We start from the raw sequence: 12,728 nt of genomic DNA on the forward strand, positions 1-12,728 counted from the left end.
ATGTGATACATTCTGGAAATTATTTCACACAAAAGCTTTTTCAGCTATCTGTATATTATCATCCACACCTCTATGTAAAAGTATATGTACTGTCTTTCATAGTTATGATTCATCCATTGTGAAGGGGATTTGCAGGTTCCAGAGAGAGAGAGAGAATGTAGAAAAAGTCTAAGCAGAAGAAGTCATGCAAGAGAGGAAAGAAAGCAGGAGATACTATACCAAAGGGCAGAGCATATCCACACCATCCAGTTGAGGTAAACCTGGCTCCCCTTTAAAAATGAACTGTTAATTGAAAATGGAGAAATGCACAGAAAAGTTAATAAGAAAAGGGAAAGAAGGAACAGAAAAAAGTAAATATTTTATAAGCCTACAGAAGCCTTATTGTATGGGTGGGGACCTCAGACTCAGGGGCCGAATATGCCCCTCCAGGCCTTTCTATCCAGCACTTGGGGGGGGCTCTTCCCAGGCCACACTCGTCACTGGCCCTGTTCCAAACCCTTCTTGACAATTTTTGCCTGTGTCTTTCAACTGTGATAATGCCTCTTGCTTGCCTGGATAGAGGATGTAGAGGTGTGTTTGGGATGGCTTTTCATGGCTGGAATACAACCTACTGTTAAGAGTCACATCCATTGCTCCACCAAATTTTGCCTCTGAGCAGACCCACTGGCATGTGGCTCCCGGAAAGTTACCCATGAGGGAATGTTGACCGGGCTGAAAAATATCCCCCACCCTCTGGACTTACTGATTTGGGTGTGTTTTGTGCACTAAAACCTAGAACAGCCCTAACCCTAACCTGATGCCCTCCAGATGTTTTGGACATCGCCCATCAGCCTCAATTACCATGGCCAATAGTCAAGGATGATGGGAGTTATAGTTCACAACATCTGGAGGTTAGGGGACTTATGCTTCTCCTTTTGCCAATTGTCCGTTCTTCGATGAACCAAACAACTATGGGTAGAGCTTAGGATTCAAGCTGAGATAAAAAACCAAAATATCCTATCAGTCTGAGAGGCTTGTTCTTGTTAATGAAAAGTTAGTATTTCTCAGTTAGGGGTTAAGAGTGTAGATCTAATATGCAGTTTTGATTTTCAATCAACTCTTAAAAATTAGCAGTAGGTTTTAGAGGTCTATCACCCTGGCAAGAAAACAGTGTTATCCCACACATAAAACTTAAAAATGCTGGCCTGCCATAGTAATAGCAAAAGCAACAACACAGAAACAAATGCCAACTTTTCAAACTTTTACCATTTGTTTTGATGGCATAATAATGCACAGAAGTATGACTGCAAAAATGTATTATATATTAACAGGCAAAAAACCTTGCAGTTTAAGAACGTACCTATAGCCCACAGATATTTCTATCAAACTTTAAAAAGCAGGGAAACTGGGCAACTATAGTGAATGCTCCAGGGGAGCAGGAGATCTGACCTCCTCTGAGATATTGTACTGCCTTACAAATGTGTCAAAATGCAAACACCATTTGGGTTGGACTTTCACAGTCCAATCTACTTCCTGTGTAGCTTGGAAGAATTTGGTAATGTGCCTCTGAGCATATGGTGAGTGGTGGTAATAACTGCCATCTGCAAAGATGGAGAATTACATTTTTGTATGGTGGTTAGTGTTCTTACTTTGCTTCTTTCCTGTGTAACTAATGTTTCTACAGAGAATCTAATCTAGAAATTTTTATTTCCCTGATTTCATCCTAGAAATCAATGTCAATTTTATTTTTATTAATTTCAAAGCTTTTGCATTGGTTAATATCATATGATTGTGAAGACAGCCTTTTCTGTTTCAGATTGGAGGTTATGTTCTATTTCTATTTTGGGTGCATTAACAGTTGAATCTGAAACTGCAGTCTGATGTAAAATCAGACTGATTACAATATGTTGCTACTTAAGCAATGACTCTTAGCTATTGGAAAAAAGAGGATGCATGTTTAAACCACTTCATTTAAGGCAAGGTGGACACGGTCAATTAAAAACATAGAGGACACCTAGAATTTTCCTAGAATATATTTCACCTCCCACTGTTTTATCTTGTGCAAACTGAGACACTCCTGATGTCCACTGGAGACTTCTGCAGAATAGTCAGTGCCATTATTCCACAATTATTTTTGGAGGTTTTTTAGTGTAAATTTTGCAAAGTGTTGCTGTACTTCACAGATTCACAGAAATAGAAACAAAAGAAAATGATTTCCTGTAGGAAACTTCACTAAAATTGCAAAGTAAATCAGACATATTTTAAGTGCCCATTTGAACTATATCAACTGTCTTAATAATGTTGCTTCCTCTCTGCTAAAACAAGATCAGCACAGCATGTCTTCTTTCTATTATTTGGGCTGATTGCAGGTGTTGCCACCACTCACCATATGCTCAGAGGCACGTTACCAAATTCTTCCAAGCTACACAGCAAGTGGATTGGATTGTGAAAGACCAACCCAATTGATATTTGCATTTTGACCAATTTGTAGGGCAGTCCAATATCTCAGACAGGAGGTCAGATCTCCTGCTCCCCTGGTGCATTCACTGGCTGCCCAATTTCCCTGCTTTTTAAAGTTTGATAGAAATATCTGTGGGCTATAGGTAGGTTCTTAAACTGCAAGGTTTTTTGCCTATTGGTGAATCTCTCTGCTTTCCAATCCAATGTAAGAAGTGGGATCCTGTGCAAGCTTGCTGAGAATGGATTGATTATTTGCATGCTTATTGAGTTCAGTGGGATTTACTCCTCTGTAATCATGCTTAGGAGAGGTGAAACTGACCACAGGGGATGGGAGGAGGGGGAGGAGGAGGGAGGGCAGAGGGGAGGAGAGGAGAAGGACAGGTTTGATCATTTGCATGTTTATTGAGTTCACTGGGATTTACTCCCATGCAATCATGCTTAGGATAGGTAAAACTGACCGGAGGGGAGGGAGGGAGGGAGGGCTGGAGTGGGCAGGGGAGGAGGAAGAAGTTAGAGGGGAGGGGAGGAGGAAGGGAGAGGAGAGGGGAAGGAGGGGAAAGGCAGGTCTGATCATTGGCATGCTTATTGAGTTCAATGGGATTTCCTCCTATGCAATCATGATTAGGATAGGTAAAACTGACCATGGGGGAGCAGGAGGGGGAGGGGGAAAGGAGAAGGAGCGTATTGGAGGGGGGCAAAGGAAGCGGGAGGGGAGGGCAGGTTTGATCATTTGCATGCTTATAGAGTGCAATGGTATTTACTCTCATGCAATCATGCTTAAGATAGGTAAAACTGACCATGGGGAGGAGGAAGGTGAGGGGGGAGGAGGAAGGAAGGGATTGGAAGGGGATGGGAATGGGGAGAGAGGGGCAAAGGAAGGGGGAGGGAAGGGCAAGAGGGAGGGAATAGGGAGGAGAAGGGAGGATGGGTTTTATCATTTGCATACTTTTTGAGTACAATGGGATTTATTTCTGTGCAATCATGTTTGAAAATGGAAATGGACTGCCATCAAGGTGATCCCAACTTACGGCAACCCCATGAATAGGGTTTTCATGGTAAACGGTATGCAGAGGTGGTTTACCATTGCCTTCCTCTGAGGCTGAGAGGCAGTGACTGGCCCAAAGTCACCCAGTGAGCTTCATGGCTATGTGAGGATTCGAACCCTGGTCTCCCAGGTTGTAGTCCAACACTGACCCGGGGGAGGGGCAGGGAGGGGAGGAGGAGATTGGTTGGGTGGGCACTGGGCAGAGGGGAAGCCCCTTTCCTTTCCAAAAGGAAAACATTGTGAACAGTATCATTGCTCTTCAGGGTTTCTCCCACCTTTTTATTCTACAGCAGGCACCTGTAGCCTCCCACCCAAATTTAAACCAAAGCTGTCCCTGGCCACATCCACACCACACCTTTATTTCACTTTGGACAGTCATGGCTTTTCTCAAAGAATCCTGGGAAGTGTAGTTAGTGAAGGGTGGTGAGAGTTGCTAGGACAAAGCTACAATCCCCAGAAGAGGGGCTGACTGTTAAACCAGTCTGGCCACTGGAACTCTGTCAGGGGAATAGGAGTCTTGTCTCAGCACCCTTCACAAGCTACACTTCCCAGGATTCTTTGGAGGAAGTGAAATCAAAGTCTGGTGTGGGTGTGGCTCCCTGATTAGGCAAGCCCAGGAGCTGTGAGTCTGGCTTTTAGAACAGTGACAGCTGGTTCTTACTAAGCATGCCCAACACTACCATTCAGTTCAATGCAAAATTTCTTAAATTAATTAAAAATCAGCCAGGCATTTTTTTAACTTTTAAACTGCAGAAGATGGAGGGCAGAGTATGGGGCAAGGTCAGTAATGGTATTACAGGTGCTCTGCTAACATGGCTGATTTTTAATGAATTTCAACAGATTATGAGAACTCTCAGGGGGGAAAGTCCAAAAGGGCTCTGGGGTTTTCTCTCTCTCTTTTTAGACTTTGGACACTCTGTTCTCTCTGACTGTTTTGTGTATCGCCATGAAAATTGAGAGGGTTGTTAAGCAAGCGTTTCTGAGTTTAGGACTATTAAGTTTTGTAAGGTTTTGTTTTGAAATGAGCTTATGGGAAGCATCAGAATGGCATGGGGGTATTTTCAATGTAACATTGCGGAATGTGAAAAATCCATGTTGGCTATAGTATACAGCCAGTCTCGTGGCTGTATAATAAAAGCTACTGTAAAGAAAGCTAAAATCTCTGTGGCCAAGATCCTTTAACAATGAGTCTGGTAAGCTTTTTTTAAAAAAGCAGGTTTCTAGCCTCCGTACTTGCAATGACAAAATATGAGAACATGTAGACATTTTCTGTTAAATATTCTTAACGTTTTAATCTGTTACAGAATAAAAGGTTGGATAATTATGCCTCCTTATTGTAAGAAAAAATGTAGGTGATAAAAGCAGAAACACGCGTCCTAGCATTGTCTAAACCAGAACCAAAAACCTGTATAATTATTACTAATTTCGTATGTTTTAGACTATCAAATGGAGCTTGTCATTTGGCATTGGTTATAATCTCACATAAAGCATCAGAAATAATACCTACGTCAATGGCAATTTACCTCATCATGATACGTAAGTGAAAGACCTGTAACAGCATGTGTGCAGCACAGCCCGTGCAAAACTTCCATTTGCTTGATGCAGTTGCTGTATGTTTTTTCCCCATGAAAAATATTACCTTCCTTATCACATCCCACATTCTAAGTTCTGATTTCCACACTGTTCTATGGAGTGATGTCAACAATTCTAATTATAGAGTCTGCTGCTTGCTGGCTATGATATATAGAATACCTCATTAGTAACTTTGAATTATGAAGCCATTTACTTTACATGTCTCTCCTAAGGAAGAAACAGGATACTGAATTAAATTTCCTGTTCAGCGCCACAAAAGTAATACTTATATTTTGAGTACTTACATAATCTGCTCCTTTCTACAATTATCACTCAATTCTATCCAAGTAAAAGTAATACTCAGGAGATATACAGGAAATAAGCCAAAACTGGGTTGAAGAATTAACCTTCTGTCTATGCCTATCATGTACTTAAAACCATGTGTTGTTACACTAAGTCAGGTTATTCTTTTTTTGTGGCTTCCCTTCTTTGATGTTAAAAGTTGCCAGCCTGGGCTCCTGCTGGGAGGAAGGGGAGGATATAAATAAAATAATAAATAAATAAAATAAAATAAAATAAAAGTTACTTTCTAATGACACAATAGAAGAAAGGCCAATAAAATGGAACTATGAGCATTCTGTTGTCACCTAAGTTCAATACAGCTTGCCTCCAGAAATCTTTTCTTGTGTTTCTATTATAGTTGTCAGAATGTTTTAAAGGGAACATATATTCCCAGCAAGATCAAACCATACCACTGGACAAGGCTGATCCAATCCAGGAGGCCCTGGTTCTCCTTTTTGTCCTTTTGCTCCTTTTCTTCCTGGCAGTCCTCTTTCTCCCTGTGGATACAATAGAAAAAACAAAATTCTTAGGAGAGAGAGAAATACCACCTTTTAAAGTCCTGACCTTCAGCCTCCACGCAGTTGCATCATGTTGGACTTTGTTGGCATTAGATAATTTGATTGCTGTGAATTTCCATCAGAGCATCAACACTGCTGAAAAAACCTAATGTATAAAAACTAGGTTCATGCATTCTTAACGGTGAATTTGATCTAGGAAACTATTTGTGTAACTCTAAAACCCCCCACAAACAACAACATTGATATTTTATTTATTTAAAAATATTTCTATCCCACCCTTCTACCCTATAATACAGAGGGCTTGTTTATTTATGACATTGGCCTTGTCCATATAGTCACTTTGAATCATAGTTAAACTAAACTATGTTTTAAAGGTGAACATGAAGCATGCTGGTGCACACTACTGAAGTGGCAGGCATTTTGCTCTTCTCCCACTCCTGATGTTGCCATGTTCCAGGAGCTAAACCATGGTCTGGCTTAGTGTTACATCTAAACCTGAGCTTGCGGTTTATTTTCCCCAAACAAACTATGAGTGGTAAGTCAAGAACAAACCTTGGTTACCGCTTGTGGTTCATTTGGAGTGGAATAAACTACAAGCCCAGCTCTGGATGTAATTCAAAGCCAGACCATGGCTTAGCTCTTGGCAGTGTAGTGGGCAGCATAAGGAACAGGGAAGAAGGAAAGAGGTAAGCCAAGAACACACCTTGGTTACCACTCATAACATTCTATACTTTCCCTAGCGGTTCCTGGAGGGCATTCTGCAGCTTGGGAGGCGCCTCCCCCAGGCATGCGATAGACAGGGTCCAGTCTTCAGATTATCTCACCCAGGGGGAGGGGCCATCCAGCTCTCTCCCAGACCTGTCCTGCCTACTGTCATGGATGGTCAGGGTCCAGCTAGGCTCCCTAAGAGCCAGCTAGCTTCTAGTTTTTCATTCACCCAAAAATCTCATTTTTCTCTCCACCTTTTCTACACTCTCTTGTCTCTCTCTCGCCGATACTTTATTTCTAATAAAATATCCACTCCTCCCCTGCTACCTAGCTCAGGATGGGGCAGGGTGACACTTTGAGGGCCATCTGGCACACAGCAAGGGAGTGGAGCGTCAGATAGTGTTTTGCACCTGCTCGATTGAAAGAGAGGCGTGACTGCATGCAGCATGTACAGCCACAGTCCCTTTCCTTGCCGCTTCAGCACTCATCTGATTGGCAGAGGAGAAAGGCGGTGGCAGTGGCAGCAAGGAGGTTCTCTTGGCCTTTGGCGGCTATCAGGCCCTCCCCACCTCCACCTTAGGGTCGGCTGGGCTCTGAATTACAAGCGGAGACATTACCACATTCTCAGAAGGGGAGCAGAGCAATCTCATGCAGCAGCAGGTTTTACCACGCTCCCAGCAGTCGGGAGAGACACCTGAGTGCCATGTGGAAGGGATGAGCAGAGGCTGTTCGGTAGACTCTTTCCCCAAATTCCTATCATGGGTTAGGGGAAGTCAGGAACTTCCCCAAACCCCGTTGCTAAGGAAGTCAGGAACTCAGGGGTACAGGTGAGGGCAGAGCCCAGTTTAAGATCTAATCGCCATAAGAGGATGTGCGCGTCCACATCTGGACATAAGAAAAGAAGGTGCATCTTGTCTTCCCCAAGCAGCACCTCCCCTTCTCCCCCCCATCCTCAGGCTCCTCCTCCTCCTCCCCTTCTCCTGTTCGCCAAAGCAATCATGGGAAGAGGCAGAAGGAGAAACAGAAGCACAACTCTAAAGGCATGTACTCCTCTCACCACCCTAGAAGTAAGCAAGGGGATAAGAGGGTGATGAGTCAACAGGCAGCTACAGCCTTGGGACTACTGTCAGACTCGGACTGCTCTTCCCCTTCAGAAGGCAGAGAGGAGGGAGAGCTCACGGAGGAAGAAGTGGAAGCACCTCCTCCTAAGGGGAGACTTTTTCAGGCAGAGTTTTTTCTTGCTGTGCTAGCAAAGGCTAGACCGGTTTTGGAACTTTCTGAGGAACAGCCCAAGGGGGAGGAGCTGGGCACCTCCACTGCATCAAAAGGCTCCAGGGCAGCCTTCCCAGAGGGCCAGCTGAAGATGGATATTCTGCCTTTCCCAGACTCATTCCAGGCTCTGTGGAATGCAGAATGGGCCAACCCAGCCAAACCCAAACCAGTGCATAAGCTGGTTAGTAAACACTATTCCTTTGCACCCCTGATCATGGGACAGCTAAAAACCCCGGCAGTGGACTCGGCAGTGGTTGCTCTCTCTTCTTCGGCTGCTATTCCCACTGAAGGGGAAGGGGGACCAAAGGACGTCTGTGATAAAAGGGTGGAGGCTGCGCTGCGTAGGGATTTTGAGGCACAAGGCGCACCTTTCAGGGCTTCAACTGCAGCATCAGTGTTTGCACGAACATGTTGTGGGCAAATGAACTGGCAGTCAGGGATGACATTCCGAAGCAAGTGAAGGATGGGCTGAGGAAGATATCTCTGGCAGCAGCCTTCCAGGCAGATGTTCAATGCCTGGGAAATGGCTTCTGGCACAGTGGCTAGGTGGAATCTATGGCACAAACACTGGGAAGTGGATCCTGGCTTACAAAGCCATTTTGCGAACTCTCCCTTGGGGGGAGGCAAGCTATTTGGAGACCCTCTGGAGAAAGTTTTAGTGGAGACAAGGGACAAGCAGAAGGCTCTTCCCATGGCAAAAAAGGACGTGTGCAAGACAAAACAACAGCAGTCCTTTCAGAGCTCCAGCCACTTTCAGCGTCAATATACATCTGGGTATAAATCTTGATGGGGAAAGTCAGACAGGATCCCCAACACCAACAGGTCCAGCCAACAGTCTGCCTCTCCTTTCCCCTCCACTTCAAAGTTCCAGAAAATGTTAAAGAAGGGGCAAGCTTCCTGACGCCAGGCCAGGAGCTCTGCATGGAGCCATAGGGGGTCGTTTGCTACACTTGGCATGGGCAATGACCACATCAGACCACTGGGTTCTTTCCACAGTGTTGTCCGGTTACTCCTTGGAATTTTCCAGTCTTCCAAGGGAAAAGTTCATTGCAACCCCAACGTCCAGGAGACCAGGAAAACGTCAGGCTTTTCTCAAGGCCATAGGTCACCTGCTGGACATACATGCAGTGGAACCAGTACCTGTTCGAGAGTGGGCTCAGGGTGTATACTCAATTTTCTTCCTGGTTTTGAAGAAAAATGGGAGTATCCGGGCTATACTTGACCTTAAGTGGCTGAATCGAAGGGTGTCTTACAAGAAGTTCAAAATGGAGACCAAGGTCTATATCGGAGGCCATAGATCGAGAGGACTGGATGGCATCAATAGACCTTTCCAAGGCCTATCTCCATATCCCAATTTGCCGGCGACACAGGAAATATCTTTGCTTCTGTTATGCCAATCAGCATCATCAGTACAAGGCACTGCCCTTTGGTCTGACCTCAGCTCCAGAGTGTTCACCAAGGTACTAGTAGCTCTGATGGCCCTCTGAGGACCTTGGGGGTGAGTCTTCACCCCTACCTCGATGACATCTTGGTCAGGGCTCCCTCCAGGAATCAGTGTGCCAGGGATGTACAGACAACATTGGATTGTCTCACCGACCATGGTTTTGTGGTCAAGTACGAGAAGAGCACCCTAGAACCCACTCAGACCATCACTCATCTAGGGGTTCAGATAAACTCAGCCCTTTTCAACATGAAGCTCACTGAGGAGCGGGTAAACAAGATTCAGGACCTTAGAGCAAAAGTGATTGCTTCAGAGTCAGTAGACCTGATGGATCTAGCCAAGTTGCAGGGAATGCTAGTTTCCTGCCAGGACTTGGTGAACTGGGCCCGGTTTCATTCTCGTCCCCTGATGCAGGTGCTATTGCCTTTCTAGCATCAGATAGCAGAGTCACGCAGGTTGAGGATTCCAATCAGTCCAAGTCTGCATGTGGAGTTGGGATGGTGGTTGGCCCCTCAGAAGCTGCTGAGAAGGGTAAGCCTAGAATCACCAGTGAGGAAGATTCTGACCACAGATGCCAGTCTCTACGGATGGGGGGGGCAAATCTGGTTGCTCATGTGACAGAGGGAGTATGGAAGGACAGCGAAAGGTGACACAGTATCAACTGGTTGGAGATACGGGCTGTGCGTCTGGCACTCCAGGAGTTCATATCACAGGTCTCAGGGGCTCACATTTTGGTGAGAACCGACAACACCGTTACCAAGGCATACATTAATCATCAAGGAGGAACGAGATTGGCTGCTCTGGCAAAGGAGGCCCGGAGGTTGTTGAGTTGGGCAGAAACTCATATCCTGACCCTGAGAGCAGAACACGTGGAGGGAGTCCAGAAAGTAAGTGCGGATTGGCTGAGCAGGACCTCCCTTTCAGATATGGAGTGGCGTCTTCATCCTCAGGTCTTCCAACAAATCATCAAGATCTTTGGAGTTCCACAGGTGGATCTTTTTGCAATGTATCAGAATGCTCAGCTCCATAGGTTTTTCTCCTGTTTCCACCACCCGGAAGCCCAGGGACTGGATGCACTGGTGATGGACTGGCCAGCAGGTCTCCTCTACACCTTTCCTCCCATCCCTCTCATTCTACAGATAGTCAGATGCATCAAGCATCTGAAAGCCGAGGTGATTCTGATAGCTCCATGCTGGCCGAAGAGGGCATGGTTTCCAGGGTTACTACACCTCTAGAGATTATCTAGGGATTTCCTTGTACCATTTAGACGAGGGCCATAATTTATTTTAGGGGATGCTGTCAGGGAGTACAGCGATATTTTGTGGACAGCTGAGGTAGAGCAAGCATTTAATTCAGGGAATTAGAAGTAGTACAGACCTTCTCTCCTCTTTCACTTTTTTCTCCTTTTTCTCCTCTTAGGCCTGGGAAACCCTGTAAGAGCAACATGGAAAAAAGTACATTTGATCTTAATAGTCTGGTAATAAAGAAAAGCTAATGAAGAAAGGAAAACACAAGAACTTCTTTTTAAAGCCATCGTTATTAATTACGATAATGAAACATTCTCAGGAAACAAAATGTGCATGTTATTTACTAGTACTACTTCTTTCATTTTTGTATTCCACTCTTCCTCATACAGAGCCCAGAACAGCCAACATCATTGATACAAGGCAACATTAAAAATAAAGCTAAGACCATAAAATACAACAACAGCACTGTTTCACAGTCCTTTAAATAAACAGGACCACTCCCACAATGTGTTGAAGGGCTGCATAAATAGGAAGGTCTTCAGCTATTGCCTAACTTACTATTTGGGGGGGGGGAGATTATCTATACTTTAGATTGGAGCATTGTTAAATTTTGATATCACTCTTGAAAAATATCTTGAAATTTCTCAAAAAGCCACTGTGGCATGCAGGTGAGATTCATAGAATGTGAAAAGACATAGAGTGAGGCGTGGTGATAGAAGGGATCCTTCTGTTATGACTTTATAATGTAGACAAACTTAATCAGTTAAATAACACCATTTAAAAAAAATAGGTGTTAACACATTTCATTTTTCAAATGATTAACAAAGAATGATTCTCACTGTAGCCCACTGTGAGACCTCGCTTTGAGCATCATGCTGCCTTCCAGCCTCAGTTTCTTATCTGTAAAATGAGACTGATAGCGACCTACCCTGCAGGGTTTCTCCAAGGATCAATATAATAAAAGTGGAAAACACTGCTAAAGGGCAAAGTATATAATAGCCATGAATAGGTTGCTGATTGGTGGCGTAAGAATACAGGGAACTGGTGTATATACCAAAGCAGGCGGCTGGTCCATCTTGGTAGTACTAGTATCCAAGATGACTGCAAGTGACTCCCCAGGGTTATAGGAAGAGGTTGTATTTATCCCTGAGACTCTTCCACTGGAAATGCCAGAGACTGCATCTGGGACCTAAGCATGTGACTTCCTACTCAGTTATGGCCGTCCCTCTCTGGAATTTGAATAACAATCATGTATAAAATATGAACAATTCTGTTGAATTTACTTCTTCCATTGTTTGCTGGCATACTGATGATGCAGTATAGATAGTATACCCATAACTTACATCTAATCCTGGTTCCCCTGGCTTTCCCTGGGATTAAGATAAAGAAATAGAGAAAAGTGAAGAAGAGAGAGTGGGAAGCCATGTTAAGCGGGTTACATTCATGTAAGCTTGTAACATTTTGGTTAAATATGGATATGAATCCAGACAAACACAACATTTAAGCTTGATGGGAGAGAGATGTATATACCTAGCTCTCTTCCGCTGAAATAAATAGTACTAAAAGTGCTTTACTGACTGGGTTGTGACCACTGTGTACATTGTTTGGATAACACACATATTTTTGTTTTAGCAGAACTTCTTTCATTTTACTAGTACAATACAACCAAAAAGGGAAGGCAATTACTGTTCATTTTCCATACACTATATATTTTTTACAAATAAAATAACAATCCTCTTCTCTCCCTGCCCTTTTCCCCTTCTGTGATGTTTTTAGATTGTAAGGGCTGCAGGCAGGGATGGACTTGTATTAATTGACTATATGTAAGCCACTCTGGGAGCCTTTCTGGCTGAAGAGTGGGGTACAAATACAATAAACAAACAAATAAATAGAACTTGTAGAATTTCACCAGTGGCTCATATTACATTTAGTTTGGATAAGCTAATCATATAAACTTTCACTGTGAGCAGACAATCAGAATTGTCGCTGATGCAACTCTCTGCAATATTGACAGGAAGTTTCTGAAAAACATAGATGCACGCGTAATAATGATGAAGTTTTGAACAGCTGTTCCAAAGTTATTCTAAATGTCTATACAGGGACCAGCAACTATGCTGATCAGATTCTCTCCAGTTACAAGAATA

At 43.9% G+C, this 12,728-nt stretch overlaps 1 protein-coding gene across 24 annotated transcripts in view; it reads right to left on the reverse strand.

Annotated features, from left to right (window-relative positions):
* Positions 1 to 12,728, reverse strand: part of COL23A1 (collagen type XXIII alpha 1 chain) — a 586,100-nt gene that overhangs the window by 4,200 nt on the left and 569,172 nt on the right. For 20 of the 24 annotated variants that reach the window (XM_061617267.1, XM_061617248.1, XM_061617262.1 and 17 more), the window contains 4 exons: positions 11,928 to 11,954; positions 10,715 to 10,768; positions 5,809 to 5,895; positions 220 to 282 (listed from right to left, as the gene is read on the reverse strand). In XM_061617267.1, the coding sequence (XP_061473251.1) occupies positions 220 to 282; positions 5,809 to 5,895; positions 10,715 to 10,768; positions 11,928 to 11,954 (231 nt within the window). The remainder of the gene's footprint in view (positions 1 to 219; positions 283 to 5,808; positions 5,896 to 10,714; positions 10,769 to 11,927; positions 11,955 to 12,728) is intronic. The other 4 variants (XM_061617268.1, XM_061617249.1, XM_061617256.1 and 1 more) reach the window with 2 other exon arrangements.

This window comes from Rhineura floridana, chromosome 3, assembly GCF_030035675.1.
Source record: "Rhineura floridana isolate rRhiFlo1 chromosome 3, rRhiFlo1.hap2, whole genome shotgun sequence".
NCBI lineage: Eukaryota > Metazoa > Chordata > Lepidosauria > Squamata > Rhineuridae > Rhineura > Rhineura floridana.